The 17,849-nt window shown below is 48.4% G+C and overlaps 1 protein-coding gene across 6 annotated transcripts in view; it reads left to right on the top strand.

Annotated features, from left to right (window-relative positions):
* Positions 1-17,849, top strand: part of UXS1 (UDP-glucuronate decarboxylase 1) — a 95,280-nt gene that overhangs the window by 61,635 nt on the left and 15,796 nt on the right. For all 6 annotated transcript variants that reach the window (XM_042931850.1, XM_042931851.1, XM_042931852.1 and 3 more), the window contains 3 exons: positions 2,805-2,864; positions 5,668-5,789; positions 16,105-16,224. In XM_042931850.1, the coding sequence (XP_042787784.1) occupies positions 2,805-2,864; positions 5,668-5,789; positions 16,105-16,224 (302 nt within the window). The remainder of the gene's footprint in view (positions 1-2,804; positions 2,865-5,667; positions 5,790-16,104; positions 16,225-17,849) is intronic.

A 17,849-nucleotide genomic window follows, 5' to 3' on the forward strand; every position in this document is an offset into this window, starting at 1 on the left:
CACCTGTCACTGTGACTGTGTGTGTGACTGTGACACCTTCCTTCACTTTACCCTGTGATACATGGTGTGTGTGCCTCTGAGCTAGAAGAGGCACTGGCGACTCTGATCCAAGGCCAGGTCGGTGCGGACTGCGCGCATGGGGGTTTCAGGAGTGCCCCTGGGAAGAGCAGAAAACCAGCCGACCTTATGGGGTTGTCCAAGCTGAGTGCCCAAGTCTAGGCTGAATTGCGGGATTCACCAAAGGGGGCCACGGGTGCGTGTTACAAACAACATGCCGTAGATTGGTAGCTGTGGATAATGCGTACCTATGAATGCTTGAAATCAAAGGCATCTCAAGTTTGACACAGGTTTCAAAAACTGGGAGTTTTGATTAGTTGCAAAGTGGGGAAAAAGGAACCACTTTTTAAAATGTCAAGTGAAAAATGGATTTAATTATGGTAACATTTAAGACAGCTTCTATAAATGGGTTTGGGAAATGCAGCACTAAATTGTAATTCGAGGGAAGCATGGAGACAAGGGACCGACAGGGATGCCGGAGACTGGTTTTCAGTCCTCGTAGACTAAACAGTTTGAGGGGTCCAGCTCTGCAAGAAATAGATGATTCATTCTCCTAGTGTAGAAGGGGCTTTGTTCCCTTTGTTACAACCCCTGCCCTGGTCACTAGACAGAACAGGGTCTCCCTTCTGCTCAGAGGTAAGACACTGGTAGAGCTGCCTGCTGCTCCCACCCCTCCCCACACTCCCTCTGCTGCCCCAGCCGCCTCCTTCATACCCAAGTGAGATACAACAGAGGAGCCACCAAGCATGTGATGTTTAAGAAGATAGCATCCATTGTGCAGTCACTGTGCCCAGGCACCGTCCTGTCTTTTGACAGGGAACTTGGTGTTTCCTGGAGAAGGCGATACATGGGCCCAGGCACCAGTGACACCAAGGAGGAAGGGAATGTTCCCAAAGGGAGGTGCCAGTGAAATGCTGTTAGAGTTCCAGGCAGAAGGGACTCGTGGGCCATGGGTGAGATTGGACCTGGAAGTCCTGAAGGAATGATAAACTCCTTTCAGGAATGACAGGGACAAAAGCTGAAGGTGGGGGACGGTCGCTCGGCCGCAAAGACTTAAGAGGGACTTCATATTCCAGACGGAAAGAGGTGCTGTCATTAATCGCTTTGCACTTGAGACAAGATGCAGTGAACCCCCCCTGGCCTCTTCCTGGTGGGGCCCTTCCCTCTCTGTGGCTCCCCACTTCTCTGGGCCCGTGCTCGGTTTCTTCAAGATGAGACCCCTTTGTCCAGTCTCTGCATAAACATCTGGGCACTAGAACAACACAGGTGGGGCTCCCCTGGCTCCCCGCCAAGGGGTCCTCACGATGATGGAGATGCTCTGGGTCCTGAGTGTATCCATGTCAGTGTCCTGCTTGGGATATTGTACTCTGGTTTTGCAGCCTTTTACTGTTGGGGGGAATTCAGTAGAGGCTATGCAGGGTCTCTCTCTGTTGACTTTGTATGACCACATTTGACTCTACAGTTACCTCAAAAGTGTATTACAAAAAAAAAAAAAACAAAAACATCCTGGGGTCCTTCCTTTTGAAACTGCTACCGATATGTCTATGCAGTGATGTGGTACAGTGATCACTCGGCAGACTTCCGAGGGCTGAAATAGGAGTGAAAGAGACAGACCTGTGGTGTTGGTAGCCTTAGCCTATAAATTCCAGATCCTGCTACGTCCCTTTTTAGCATTTATTTGTTCCAGCATGTTGTGGCATTTGCACAGATGATCTCCAGATCCTTCCTGTTTGGCAGCCCTGCTCTCTTGTTCTTGGGTGTCTTCATGGCTCCCTGCTTTCCTCCCCTGGGTGCTCCCACACCCACACCCCAGGACCCCTCATGCCAGGGCCCTTCTGTGTCACCTGGCTGCCTCCAGAAGTGCCCGCAGGCTGTGTGCGTACACCCAGCTCCCAGCCCCAGCACTTCACAGACACCTCGCTGGACCTCTGCCCCGTGGGCGGGCATGCGTGCAGCACTGGGTGTGTGGCACCCCCGGCCTGTCGATTTGGTGGCATCTGTCCACAAAGGCTCCATGGGGGAGTACGTTCGGGAGCCATTGGGTTAAGTGAAGGGCGATGGGCCTCTTTGGCACACAGCTGCCGTGAGCCTCTGATGAACATTGGGACTTTGTGAGTGCCTAGAGACTTTCCATACCTACCTGACTACCACCGAGCACAGTGTTCTAGTCCATTTTGCCTGCAAGGGGTCTGTGCAGGAAAGCGTTTAGAGCCCGACACAGGGATGTCATGACTTGTTTTGGAGAAGGGGCTGTTGCAGCCGAGCCTTGAAGGAGATGGTGGGGCGGGGGGGGAGCGGTGTGGAGGGGCCCAGCCGGCGGGGGCTGGCTCCGGCACAGTCAGAATGCCAGGGGGCACATCGAGGAAGTGGCAGGTGGGCCGCGTCACAGGGACGGTGGAAGGGAAGGTGCGTATGGCCTTGCCTTCTGCCTACTGGTGGTAACCCCGAACCCACACCTCACCAAACTAACAGATTCTCCATTTGGCCCTGCCTGCACCTACACCTACAAGTGTCCAACTAAATACTGTGCCTCTGAGGTTTCGTTTGTGTTCTTCTATTTTGGTTTTTTGTTTGTTTGCTTCAAGGTAGATACAATATGAGTGGATGGTGCACAGGGCACAGATGATCAGGTACAATTAATACTAAAAAACTGCATCAACTGGCCACAAAAACATGCATGCGCTTCTGTAACTTCCTCGTTTCCCTGAGGTTGTCAGCTTCTCTGATCGTATCTTTGCTTTCTGTAGGGCTGGCAAAACGAGTCGGCGCTCGCCTGCTCCTGGCCTCCACCTCGGAGGTGTATGGAGGTGAGTGGTGGGGCTCCCCCCGTCGTGCTTGCTCTGGGCCCATGGGACTGTCTCAGGTGAAGGAAGGAATCAAAAATGAGTGCAGGATTCCGTGTGTAAGACGGCCCAGCCCACTCTCCCTGCTTGTGCACGAGCCAGCAGCGAGGCCACCTGTCAGCCACCCATGGTCTGCTCTCGGAAAAGCACGAACCCCTTTTCCTCCCGCCGAAGAACACCCTTGGACGACTGCTTCATGTCACCTTGCGCAGGAGGCCCCGCCATTTACAAAGCCACAGAGGGGTGTTTCCCATTCGGCTCTGAAAGGACCCCAGAAATCATGCAGTAGGGATTTTTTGGCCAGGTTAGCTGGAGCACGTTATTCTTCAGTATGAGCAGTGGGTGCTGTGAGCCTGACCCACCAAGAGCTCAGGGGTTGGCTTTTGCTTGCTTGGCAAAGAGATATGTACTGATTGCCTCACCTGTTGTATAACGACTTCTGGAAGAACCTTAAGTAGGGAATGCCAGAAAACCACGAGCCTGTTTTGCCAACCTGCAGAACTTTACCTCCCCTCCAGGCCCATTAAGCCAGCCTGGGTTAGGAGCAGGATGAGGGGTGCAGGTTCAACCCCAAACCAACGGGTGCAGGGTTGTGGAGGACGGCATTGTTGAAGCAGCAGAAGCTAGACCCTGACGTGCAACTTATCTACTTCACATTACTGTTTTGGACAGAGAAATGAAGTGAAGGGGCAAAACAGGAAGAGATGTTTGTTTTGTTTTTTTTCTTTTTAAATAAGGGAACTGATTGAAAAAAAAATCTAGAAAAAGAGAAGTTCTACTAAATGCAGTTCTATTCTTTGTAATCCCTGTGAAAATGAAATCTTGGCAGTTAAAAGCATCCACCCCCTACCTGTTCCCCTCATTGCTTTTAGAACAGACAGCTGAGTGGGTTTGCATTCCGCCTCCCTGTTTCTTTCCATAGCAAGACTTCACAAGGGGTCAGTTTCCCTTTATAAGTCATTGGATGATTCCCCTTCTCTTCCTCTGATGAGCTTTATATATCACAGTTGAGAGGGCTGAATTTTTTTTTTTTTTTTTTAATTTGGTGAGAGAGCACGCAGGAGAGGGTCAGAGAGAGAGGGGGAGAGAGAGAATACCAAGGAGGCTCCACACTGTCAGAGCAGCGTCTGACGCGGGGCTTGATTCCATGAACCGTGAGATCATCACCTGAGCAAGATCGAGAGTAGGACACTTAACCAACTGAGCCACCCACATGCACCTCAAAGGGCTGAATCTTTTTAAATGTCTCAGATATAAAGGTATTCCTCATATTGGCCAAAAGGGCACAGTGACATCTTTTCCCTGTCCAGCCTTCTTCTTCCTCTCACTTCATTTATTATCTGCACATTTGATGACAGTTTGTCATCAGTTTTTAGGGTTCTAAGTAACATCAGGGTGTAACTGGTCTGCTCTGATGTTTGAATAGTGCAGGAAACTGGCATTTTGTGGAGTGGGTGCTTAGTGTGTTAGCCTCACAAAATGCTGAGAAGGGGAGACTAATTGGAAATCAATTGTGACTCTAGACCTTTACTTTTATCACAGAGAGTGGGCACTTTTAAAGTGGTGTCTTGAACCTTGGGCACCCTGGACACTTCAGCCCAGGGTGCCAATTGAGGGACAGATGCATGCGTGTGCCTGGTCTTCTTTCTTACCATTTGCCAAATTTATGATGGTCTCTTTGGAGTCTAGCTTGCCTGGCCCTTGTCAGAAATTCCCAGAAAAGGCCTAATGTCAATCATCTGTTAACATCTGTGTGAAATTAAGTTGCTGGTTTTCTTCTCTCAGGGGGTATTTGCCATAGACCTCTTCTCTCATCCTGTAGTAGAAACATGCCCCCTTCTTAAGAGAATTTTAAACCACAGCACTGGATAGAGAGGTCTGAACCTGCCCCTGGATTCGGCCACACTGCAGGGGTGGGGGGCACCAGTCTCCGAGGGGGGCCGGCCGACTCGGGCACCTGTGTATTCGTGACTCTGTATCCATGAGCTGCAGTCAGATTTTGGCTATAAGATAAGCACGAGATGAATTTATAAAGCAGAGCTCCTGTACACTGTCCGGGTTTCTTGGCTATGGCTGTATAAAATTCCTAGTGTGCCATATAAATTAGGTATCCACATTCCCAAAATACACTTGTGTTAAAAAAGAATTTGTTACTAGGTTCTTTAAATGGTCTGTGCCTTTGGCACATCTTAAAATGTGATTGATTTACACACCAGAGAAACAAAAGTTGGGAAATATAAAATGTGTGCTAAGGGAACAAGCGGTCATTTGCCTTAGGGACGCTCCATCCTTCCACCTACACAGACCAGGGTACTAATGTCTCATTGAGGCTCTCGAGTTTGTTCTAGGGTTGTTGGCACGTGGGGAAGTCCTTGTGTTCCACAGAGGTGCTCCTGAAGTTATTTCAAGAAGTACAGGCTTTGCTGTAATTACATATTTTATAAATATAAAGTTGAACCATACATCCTTTCACGTAGATTACATTTAATTATAGCTTGTATAATTAAGTGTTAAGAACAGTTTACGGGAGAGGGGCTTGCAGTTGAGAGAACCCTGGTCTTTTACTTTATTTCTTCCCCTGTAAAAGTACTGTCCAGCCTGTCCCACTGGAACTTAGAGAATGGGCAGTGCAACATTGATCAGGGCCTCTCCATTTGTAAATGTTTACCCTGGTCTTTCTAGAGCAGTCTCTTGCATCGTAAATATTCATTGTTCACGATGCATACAAGCTTGATGAACACATGGTCTCACTTTCCTGCACTCACAGATCCTGAAGTCCACCCTCAGAGTGAAGATTACTGGGGCCACGTGAATCCAATAGGACCCCGAGCCTGCTACGATGAAGGGAAGCGCGTTGCCGAGACCATGTGCTATGCCTACATGAAGCAGGTATCGAACCGCATCCTGGGGGGCTTGGGGTGTAGACACATGGAGCACCTGTCCTGTCAAATGCAAAGCACCATACAGGAATGAAACGCCGTGATTAAGTGGCTACTGGGAGAGTTTAGTTTCCCACTACTGTAAATTAATAGTATTATCAGCAGCTTTTCCCGTGTATGTCCGTTTTAAAAAACAGTTTCCTGGAGATATGTTCTTTGGTTTGGAATGCTGTTACATGACTATGAATGGTACATTTCTTTATTGCCTAATTGCCCATCAGCAGTTAGTAAGTGCCTGTGTTTTCCTGAAGCCTTCAAATTAGTGAAGTTTATTTTTGTTGTTGTTTACTTTTCTTCTGAGTTATTTAATAGGTCTACAAATGAATTTATTATTGCTTTAATTTGAACTTCCTTAGGAATTGTTGTTTATATTTATTTCATACTGTTTCCTGCTTTCTTAATTATTCATTGCTGTACTGGAGGTTTCTCCCATGAATGGTGTCATGGGGCAGATCTGGTCAGCCACATGGTGTAGCCAAAAGAGCCCACTGACCAAGAGGTGGAGGGCCTCGGTTCCCACCCCAGCTCTGCCTCCAGGCAAGGACCCAGGCTAGTCCATCCTTTCCTTGGTCACTGTCCCTGAGCTTGGACCAGCTTTCTGAGGTCCCCCCAGACATGCCCTCTAGTAGAGGGAGGGATATGGGCATAAATCATTGTGGACTGCAGTCAGATGGTGTGGCCCATACTCCTAGGACTTAGAGACTTGATTGCCTGTCCCTGGGAGCAGCAGGCGACCTCAGATGGCAGTGCACGTTGCATGAGGGGAGAGGCATTGTCAATGTGCCCGGCGCTGAGTGTCCCTGAGCATCTTTCTTTTTTTCAGAGGAGAGTTGTCAGGAGGGGTTTTTTCCCTTATATTTTTAGTGAAATACCAACATTAAAGACCTATAAAATAACCTCTGCCTATGTGGGCATTTATTTATTCTGTCTTTTTTCTCAGCCAGAAGCAAAACTAATTGCTTTCTAAGCTACTTTGGGCAATCGACTTGTATTATCCATTTATTTTAAGAAACATTAATCAGTGGATACCTGGGTGGCTCAGTCTTCAGAAGCGTCAGACTTTGGCTCAGGTCATGATCTCAACAGTTTGTGAGTTCAAGCCCTGCACTGGGCTCTGTTCTATCGGATCTTCTGTCTCCCCCCGTCTCTGCCCCTCCCCTGCTCATGCTCTCTCTCTCAAAAATAAATAAACATTAAAAAAATTATTTTAAAAAAGGAGAAGCATTAATCAGTTATAGAAAGGGCATAACTTTCTCATTCTTGAGTCCAGAATATCTTGACCCCGCAATTTAAGATTGCCTCCCGGGGCATCTGGGTGGCTAAGTCAGTTAAGTGTCCGACTTCGGCTCAGGTCATGATCTCGCAGTCTGTGAGTTTGAGCCCCACATCGGGCTCTGTGCTGACAGCTCAGAGCCTGGAGTCTTTCAGATTCTGTGTCTCCCTCTCTCTCTGCCCCTCCCCTGCTCTCACTCTGGCTCTCTCTCTCGCAAAAATAAATAAATATTAAAATAAAATGTACATAAGATGGCCTCCCAGGTACAGAGAACAATGTCTGGATATGTTGGTACTTGAGAAAACTAACCTGTGTTCTTAAGGGGCACGTGTTGCGATTTTATTGTATAAAGAGTTTGAAGACTTGTGTTTCTCAACTGTTTTCTTTTGCTTTCATTCTTGTGGTGTTTCTTAGTGAATTTTTAGATAGGTTAAAGCTGGTGGGCAAATAGGTCATTTTAATTGAACTTTTATTCAGTGAGTCTAAGGAGTGTCTATAGGGAATAGCTATCTCCTCAAGGTATGAGCTCATGGTAATTGTGATAGTAATAATATAGCCAGCATTTATTGAGCACCGACTGTATGCCAGGAACTGTGATACACATCCACACACTAGCTAGGGTACTCATTTCAAACAGAAACTACCATTGCATCCGATTCATCTGGCTCATGATATCGGGAATGTAGCATCTAGATAAATCTGGATCTGTCAGCATTTATGTTTCTGCTCACGGAGGTCTTGGGAGGTTAATGGCACAAGTAGCATTACTCTGAAAACTGTAAACTCATGTTCCCATTAGAAGCCCCTTGTGTGTACAGTTGGTCTGTGCCTAAGTGTCCCTGATAAGAGCCCTGTCAAGAGGGTGTCCCTGCATTGCAGGGGCTGTCCTGGTGAAGGACAGTCCCTCACTTGAATGATGCCTTTACTGTGGAATGTCTGGGATGTGCTTCACACACCGAAGGCCCCAGCAGACGAGTGTTGTGTGGATGGAAGAGTCACATCCATGGTCAAGTTAATCGTGTGCTTCTCACTGGAACACCAGGGGCTCTACCTGTGGGAACTATGTCCTGGTACTAGGTCTGAGAACGCCTTGTAGAAGAAAGGCTCTGTGCTTTTGAGAAGCTTGGGGTCTCGGCTGACAGCACCTAGTGGCCTGTAGACTTGTCCAGACTCATCACATTGTTTGGCACACCTGTCCAAGGACTCGTGTTGGGTGAGTGTTACAGTCACTGTCATCTGGAAATAGCACATGCCCCTTGTGGCCAGTTAGGACTCATAAGCAGATGTGATGCACTTCCGCCGTAGCACTGCTCCTGCTCCTGTGGGGTAGCCATTAGGTCAGGGAGTGGCCGTGCCTCTGGGTGGCAGGGTCATGTCTGGTTCTGGTGGCCGCACAGCAGACAAGTAGAGGTCATGCCTCTTGATGTGTGGACAGCACAGCCAAGGGCCATGCACTGGGGCAGAGGTCACTGGCCTTGCCCGAGTTCTGAGAGGCCTGTGAAGAAGGCACAGCATGGGCTTCCCACCTTCACCCCACTACTATTTGCCTTACAAATAACTCTGCTTCCTTGCAGGGAGAGCCATGGGTCCACAACTGGGCCCCCTACGGGTTCTCTCTCCCTCCTTAGTCTGAATCCATGCTGAGGAGGAGGAGAGAAACATTGGTGCATTTCCTGCAGTCGAAAAGTGTTTTGTGTTCCTGCTCTGGCAGGATGCAGGGCCAGGAATAGAAAATAAGAAAACACAGATGAGCAGGAAGGAAGAAAAATTGTTACCCGTAATCCCATCCAGAGATAAAAATAAGGACAAAACAAATAAAATAAACGCCGCCATGTGAAGACTGTGAAGGATGTAAACGTTTAGGACCCAAGTAAAATCTTTTACTCGGGATTATTATATTAGCTCTGAGAAAGAGTAGGTCGGACACTTCCTGTCCATATGGGGTTGGCTCCTCTGGGTGTGGCCTGGTCTGGGGCAAATCAGACCATCTTTGGGGTTCTCACCCCCAAGTGACTGATTTTCAGAACTCTGACTTTGCTGCTGCTTGTGCCTCCTTAGTGGATGTAGCCCTTGTGGACCCTAAGTGCTCAGTTCAGTGCCCCGCAGTTCTGGAGGTGCTGCCCTGCAGGCCTGTTCTGGGTGGCGCAGAGGAGCCGGACCCTGTGGGCTGTGAGGGCCTTACGGTGTGCTGGCCTCTGTTAGGGCTCAGTCTGTAGGGCTTAGTCTGTTTAATATCCCCTCATTCTCATGATGCCTTTGAGGTAGGGGTGGGTGGCCCATTTTCCAGATGGGAAGGTGGGCTACAAAACTTGTTCTTAGCTCCCCCGCCTGTAAGTGGAGTCAGGACCCACACTGGCGGCAGCGCGTGCTCCTTGGCCCTTTCCTGGTGGTCCCGGTGGGGCATTGCGGGTGAGGAAGCTTGGCTGGGCGAGAGAAGGTGCAGCTCTGAGTCCACGGGCGTCGGCGCTGCCCTGAAGCAGACGCACTCAGTGAGGACACCTGGCCCGGCAGTCCACACGGCGTTGCTCTGGAATGACCAGCCGCTGATAGAGCGGTGAGGTTAACCACCAAGGAACTGTGCCAGTTTATAGTTATAAATTCAGCCTTTCAAGATAGCAAGATACATTCAAAGCTTCAGGTGTACGATTTACGCTGTCTGGAAACAGATGAAAAAAGAATGACCAGAGAGAAGGATAAACCATCATCCTTTGGCATATTTTTACTTAGTTATTTCAATAACTTAAACTCTTCTTTTTTTTTTTTTACATGACACATCTCCTCTGAAGTGTCAGTTGTCACTTCATTGGGAAGACCCCATATGGTATGTGGTTGTATCTTACTCTGAATAAATCCAATAGATAAGGATGGAGAATATAATCAAGATGAAAAGAGGCATGAATAATCTTGGTCTAAAGATTTTAGAGATCTTTTTCTAAAGATCTAAAGGACGATTTTCCCTTTTCCAAAAGATTCTCAGAATCCTGAGTTTGTTTTCATGTATGGAAATATGCTAACATATTCTAAATAGAACCTGACTTCCCAGAAAAATCTATCGCACGTACACGTTTCAGGACACATCCTTTACAGAAGGAGAAGCTCCCGTGAGTCTTCTTCCAGGGGGTGGAATGAGATGGAACCCAAACAGGATCGTCACCTTTACAAAAACATGTGAAAGGCAAAAATAGCATTCAGGGTTGGTTTTTCATCGAGCCGTTACAGAGGCTGTGAGCCCTCCCCCCACCCCCCCACCCTCCCCGAGCGCCTTACCCAGAAGCCACACACAGCATCTCAGCATCGCGCCAGGTGCCAGAGCCTTGACCTGTGTCCGGGACCATCTGGGCTTTGTCTCGGTTTATTCTGTTCATGTTAGCAAGGTGTGTCCTTGGGTATCAGAAAAGGCAAAGAGAGGTTACTTTTGGAGTCCGGGAACGCTCAAAAATTTTCCCATATAAATTCATGGTAATTGCTTCTTTGTTTTATGTCATCCCAGCTTATGAAGGGTTTCATAGAAACACTCTACTTCTGGATCCCAGGGGAAACCTGTCCTTTGAACTTGTCAGGGAGGAATTAAGGTCTGCGTTCTTTGTGCACATGGATGAATCTGGAGACTTCAAATGTGGGGACTTGTCCACTCGCTGTGGTCAGTGGTTGGTGTGCAGTTGAGCTCATGGCCCCACGTGAGTCTGACTTTCTGGGGTCTGTGGCCCACCTACAGGACTGGGTCTGCAAAACAAGCCACCATTCATAAAACCATAGATTGGCCAAGCAGAAAGACTGAAAACTCAGAAATCATCGAGTCCAGTGGCCTTTTGGGTTTTGTTTTATTTTGTGACATCAGGGTACTTTTTTGTTTTAATTTTTTTTAATATTTATTTATTCTTGAGAGAGAGAGACACACACACAATGTGAGCAGGGGAAGGGCAGAAAGAGAGGGAGACACAGAATCCGAAGCAGGCTCCAGGCTCTGAGCTGTCAGCACAGAGTCTGACGTGGGGCTTGAACTCATAAACTGTGAGATCATGACCTGAGCTGAAGCCGGACACTTAACCGACTGAGCCACTGAGGCACCCCAGGGTACTTTTAAAAAATTACATAGTTGGTATATATGTTTTAGTTTGAAAAATATATATTCAGCAAGCAGCTTATAAGTCAAATGTTTGAAGGTAGTATTCACCCGTAGGGGTCAAGACTCGTGGCCTGGAGTTGCCCAGTGCCAGCCTTGTCCTGTCTCCTGGCTCCATGGCTTACTCGCTGAGCACCTGGCCCTCCACACCCCACAAGTCCCAGCCGGAAACTGGCAGAGTAGTACTTACCCCTCCTGGCTTCACCATGCGCTGCACAGCGAACACTCTGGGCTGATTGTTAAGACCAAAGCAGGGCTGTTGAGAGTGATTGCCAGGCAGACACGTAGCTAGCGGCCCCTGACCTTGTGTGTCCTCCTCCCTCCGCCACCACTGAGAGCGAATTGGAACTTTTTAGCACTTTGGAGAACCCTGCACGGCAAGACTGCTCTGTGTTCTGTAACGGCCTGCAGACCTCATCAGGATGCATTTAGGAGAGGTCGTAGGGGAATTACCCAGGTCACTGTTCAGGGCCTCATGATCCTATTGCTCTTGGGACGTGAGTGCACTTCTCCCAGTGGTGTCAGGAGGATTATGGAAGCATCACAGAGTCAGGCCCGTCGTATCCAGGAGCACTTCTTATTTCTTCTGTCCCCATCCCTGCCTTCCGAGCAGGCTGCCCACAACCACAGAGCGGGTGGCAGATGGTCAGCTCTTGGTCGGCACCTGCTCTCCCGAAGCAGGGCTTCTGTGTTCTGTCCTCCGGCACCTGCCATCAGCGAAGACAGTGACTGTGATCATGCTGTGTTGTTCAGTAGCTGGCGACAGTAGTTGCCAAGCAATGATTGCATTTTAAAAGAGAGCGTTTGAGGGAGAGCTCATTTAATCCCTGCTGGCAGCATTTCTGTCCTCTGGAGATATTTGGGGAGGGAGGAGTCTTTGTTCCCTCACTGTATCTCTTGAGTTACCACTGGTTGATCAGTCAGGCCTGCCTACCAAACCCTTCACCCTTCTTGGGCCCTAGAAATAGGGGAAGAGACCTTCTGATGCCAGCTTACCATCTGGGGTTGTGTATTACTGCAGCCTGGCCACGGTTTCCAAAGCCCAGTTATCAAAGCAAGCCACGTGTTCTTTACCTACGTGTGCTTACATATGCTCACTCGGGTGGCACCCCAAGCATTGTCTTCTCTTAGGTTTCCACTGGTTTTGTGTTGCTGTGTCTCAAACTTAGAGGAGTCGCCCTAATGCTTGATAAAAAGCTTCCTGATGCTCGGAGTCCTAAGTGAATGACTCCTGATCCCCACCCAGGACAAAACCACGGCCACAGTGAAACCCAGCCATTCTGAAAGACTTGGCAGTTCCTTTTCCGGGTTGCTGGTGTGTGTGTGCACGCACGTGTGTGCGTGTGCAGAGATCCTGCAACATGCCATGGTGGAAAGTCACGCACCAGCGCGGTAGTCACCACGACTCTGTCCCTGGCAGACGGAAGGTTGAATATGAATTAGGAGTTTGTGCATGCGTTTGCTCATTGGTCCTTCAGAGGAGGGTCTCCCCGAAGAGGCATTGCAGCCTGTAGGCACCTTCTGGGGTTTCATCCAGGGAAGTAGGCTTTGTGTCAGACACTGGCCCTTTCCTCAGGTGTGAGACGGGGAGTAATTATACCTTCCTCCAAGGTGCATATGTGTCCACCCACCAAGCTGCCACCATAAGCAGCCGTGTCAGTATCTGTTGACTGTCCACCCTGTCATGCAAGGGCCCTGCAGGATAGCAGGGGAGGAGGGCTGTTAGACTGTGCGTGCAGAATGGGGGTGGCCTTTGTGTCCTGAGGAGGCAGTATGCAAACTCCAGAGCCACTGCATGATAGGAGAGCGGGTCTTATGTTGCATGAGCCTTGGGTTTATGTTGATTTCATTTGAGAGCTATGGATTTTATGTTTCAGAGCTCGAATTCTCGGAAAGGTGAGGTGGCTATCCTGGCAACCACACCTATCCAGAGGCATTGTCCTATAGCACCTAAGTTTATAACCCAAATGGGAAAACCATAAAAACAGGCTCCTTTACATCCTGGTCAGTTCATGTCTTCAGAACATGGCTTTTATAAGGCCTTGTTCTGGAAGGTTGTTCCAGAGGATAAAGTTCAGAGGATGAAAGCATCTGATTTGTTGCAAACCTTGTATAGCCCACGAGCTTCCCCCTGCTGGGCACGTGGGTTTGGCTCTTGTAAATTTGCTGAGGCTTTTCCAGTCTTTTTCTAGAATAATTTCATATTCATCCACTTCTGATCTTTCCTCATCTTAACAATTAAATGCAAGTGGCTACTTTTCGAGTTCTTTTCTACTGAGGTCAACATCTCTGCTTCTTTCTCCCTCTCACCCCATTTTGGAAATATTCTCTGGTTAGTTCAGTACAGAAAAGAATGATTTATTCATGGACCTAGAATTAGAGCTCATACCTTAATCCTAAAACTCTGAGTAGCTCATGTGAACATTATAATGTATTGCTGGGAGGCCCTAGCAAAAATGTAGCCTTCTGGTTTCTAGAAGTGAGCTGTTTGCTGGATCCATGCTTCCCAGCAGTTTCACATCTTGGTGCCCATAAAATTGCTAATGTTTGTCTAGCAACTGGGACAGAGATAAGGCTGCCGTGAGCAGAGGTGGCCAGCCAGGTGGTTCCAGCCACAGGGAGACCTCATGGACCCTTGGGACACTGTAGCTCATCACCTCTCAGTCATCCCAGTGGTGGTGAAGTCTGTGCATAATCAGCCCGGTTAGCTGAGGGTCCATTGGCTCCTAGCCTGTGCCAGATCTGAGGCAGTAGAATTAGAAAAGATAAGAACTTTCTGGTCAAGTAAACACAATAGCAACTACTGCTTTTGGCTGCCAGGCCCGTGCCAAGCGTTATGCAGGACCGGCTTCCTTTTTATGATCCCCCTGTGAGGTACGTACTGTTCCTCTCCAAAGAATAGTGCAGCTCAGTGAGAACAAGTGGAGTTGGAGGGCACATGAGCCCCTGGGCCTCACGCTGCCATCCTGCCTGTCCTCAGACGCCTGGAAAATACGTGTCCGTAGTCTAATGGGTGAAACAAATTAGAGACACAGATGCTGTGGAAGTCAACTAATTCAGGGTGTAATGCAAACATTTAACTTTTTTTTGAGAGAGAGCGAGAGCACACATGAGCACATGCACAGGGGAGGGCCAGAGGGAAAATCTCAAGCAGGCTGCGCACGCAGCGCAGAGCCTGATATGGGGCTCCATCTACTGACCGTGAGAGCATGACCTGAGCAGAAATCAAGAGTCGGACACTTAAACAACTGAGCCCCTCAGGCGCCCCAAAACATTTAACTTTTTGATTCATGAAAAAGTAGCCTGTGAAATTAAGAATTGCGTGAGATAGTTTAGAGAAGCCTTTTGGAGTTTAAAAATGTACTTTCCTGGGGGCACCTGGGTGGCTCAGTTGGTTAAGCATCCGACTTCGGCTCAGGTAATGATCTCACTGCTCGTGAGTTCGAGCCCTGCATCAGACTCTGTGCTGACAGCTCAGAGCCTGGAGCCTGCTTCAGATTCTGTGTCTCCCTCTCTCTGTGCCCCTCCCCCATTCATTCATATTCTCTCTCTCTCTCTCTCTCTCTCTCTCAAAAGTCAATAAAACCATTAAAAAAAAACTTTCCTGATTATAGATTTGAAAATACACTTTTCTTGATTACAAAAGTACTACATATTTCCCATGATTATAGCAGCACTATCAACAATAGCCAAAGTATGGAAAGAGCCCAAATGTCCGTTGATGGATGAATGGTTTAAAAAATGTGGTATATTATAGACAACGCAGTATTACTCGGCAATCAAAAAGAATGAAATCTTGCCATTTGCAGCTATGTGGATGGAACTGGAGGGTATTATGCTAAGTGAAATTAATCAAAGACAAAAATCATATGACTTCACTCACATGAGGACTTTAAGAGACAAAACAGTTGAACGTAAGGGAAGGGAAACAAAAATAATATAAAAACAGGGAGGGGAACAAAACAGAAGAGACTCATAAATATGGAGAACAAACTGAGGGTTATGAGAAGGGTTGTGGGGGGGGGTGGGCTAAATGGGTAAGGGGCATTAAGGAATCTACTCATGAAATCATTGTTTCACTATATGGTAACTAATTTGGATGTACGTTTTAAAAAATTAAAAATTAAATTAAAAAAATTTCTCTTACTATAAAAAAGAAGTAATACATATTTATTGGAACAAAAATAGAAAGATTTAAAAAACATGTAGAAGAAAGTGAGCACCTGTAATCCGACCATGTAGAGACAGCCATTTTAAATAATGTTGGCATGTATCTTTCCAGGTCTTTTAGATACCAACCTACAGGGGGTGCCAGATTGTCTTTAGGTTTTCACTAAAACAAGTTTTCCAGTGGACCAGATTGGGAGTGTAAGACAGCGTGGCTCTTCAAAAGAATACCCGTATGTCCCTTCTTTTCCAGGATAAAGTATTTGCTTGTTTTTCTTCAAATCAGCTATTAAACATTCATTGACATTTAAATCACTATTGACTAGTAAACCTGCAGGAAATACTGTGTGAAGAAGATTATAAAGGACTATGCATGGCATGGTTCTATTTGGGAAATAGATATTTATTTGCTGGGAAAAAATTTTTCTCCAAACGTGTTTTCCCCTTGTACTATTTAGCTACCTCTCAGGTTTTCTGGCAGAGGGTTGATGCCAGTGGCCTGATAGTGGGATTGGGGACACATTTGAGTTTGGTATAACTGTGTGCAGTCCTCATATTTGTTAACGAATGCATCATGTAGACTGAACCAGAAAACCACTCTCATTTGGGAGCAAAAAGCCAGACATTTTCAGACTTTCTTTATGGGCCGGGCACCAGAAACACAAAGTGAACTGCATCTCACGTCCTCTTCTGCTGTTCCAGGAAGGCGTGGAAGTGCGGGTGGCCAGGATCTTCAACACCTTTGGGCCACGCATGCACATGAACGACGGCCGGGTCGTCAGCAACTTCATCCTGCAGGCGCTACAGGGCGAGCCACTCACGGTTTGTGCGGGCCTCGGGTGGGGGCAGAAAAAGTTGGCAGTCTGCCAGCAAGTGACAAAGGAGCAGTGCCTCTTGGTTCAGGGAATAACTTTCCCGCAGTTGTCCCTTTGCGCGGGGCACATCCTGCTGCCCTTAGTGATGAGGAGGGAAGGCGCGGGGCTAGAACCCGGAAGAGAAGCAGCAGAACCTGGTGGGCTTGTTCTCCAGGCGCACAGATAGTCTAGTGTGCGGGCTACAGCCTGGTCCATGCTGCTTGGGTCCATGCTGCTTGGTATGTCTGGCCGCACCAGCCTGCCAGCAACCACCTTTCTGGACACTGTTCTGGCCCTCCGGCTGTAGCCAGGGCTGTGTGTGTCCTCAGTGACCCTCAGATTGCTAAGTGAGGTGTCTGGGGCAAGTCTTGGCAGTTGTCATGGTGACGCCCATATGCCCTCTGCTGGTTGCACTCAACCTGGGAGGCTTCAGGACCCTGGTGGTTTGGGGTCAGTGGTTCAAGCGTAGAGTACAGGTGAGCACCAGCCGCCTGATGCCCTTAGAAGATACCCCTGTGGCGTCAGGATGGGTAGCTCATCTCCACCACCCCCTGTCGCCTCCTCGGGGAGGAGTGGCTCTCGCCTGCTCTGTGTGGGGTTTGCTGATTCAGTTCAGATGGTTTTCTTTGGTTTTGCTCAATCCTCAGTTCTCTCTTCCTCTCCTCTTCCTGCTCCTCTGCCCTCCTGCCTCCTTCCTCCTTCCTCCTCCTCCTCCTCCTCCTCCTCCTCCTCCTCCTCCTCCTCCTCCTCCTCCTCCTCCTGTCTTCCTCACATCTTCCAGCCCTGTAGCCTCTGCGTCCTTTCAGGCTCAGTGTTTGGTGGACATCCAGGGTAGATAAGGGTCTGGTTACTCTGAAAACTGCAGGATGGTTTGCTTATCAGCTGAGTGGATTCCGGAGGGAACGTTACAGCTCTGTGTACATACGTATCCATCCATCTGTCTCTCAATAGAGTAAATTTACCGTCTCCTATTCAGTGATGTTTGCATCCATTAAGTCACTCAGTGCTCACGACAGATGTGGGGGACGCAGATTCTATTAGCCTGTTGTCCAGATGGGGAGACTGAAGCTCCATTAAGTCACTCAGTGCTCACAACAGATGTATGGGGCGCAGGTTCTATTAGCCCACTGTCCAGCTGGGAAGACTGAATCATGGAGGTTAGAGGAATTGCCAAGCTTATGTGGCCAGACAGCGGCTGCCAGTATGAGCCGGAGCCTCTGCTCTTGATCGCTGTTCCCTGTGGTGCTCCTATTTCTTCTTGGCTAGGTTGACTATACCAGCCTATTCAGAACAAAATGCTGAGCCTGTTACAAGATGATGTGCCCCCTGATCCAGGGCAAGACACATGTTGTGGGTGACTTTCCTGCACACATGCGGGAGAGAGGTGAATCCAAACCCTTTCTCAGGGTCCCACACACCTGCTCCCCCCTCCCACTTACCAGCTGCTGGCTCCAAGCCTCGGGGCCTGCAGATGGCCACGCCATGGACACCCTGGCTCCTCTCCTTCTTACTCCATTGGCACAGCCTGGTGGTCTTGCCATAGAGAGATTCAGAATCCGGCCCCGTCTACCTCTTTTGTCACTGCCCCTGGCC

The sequence above is a fragment of the Panthera leo genome, chromosome A3 (genome assembly GCF_018350215.1).
Source record: "Panthera leo isolate Ple1 chromosome A3, P.leo_Ple1_pat1.1, whole genome shotgun sequence".
Classification (NCBI taxonomy): Eukaryota; Metazoa; Chordata; class Mammalia; order Carnivora; family Felidae; genus Panthera; species Panthera leo.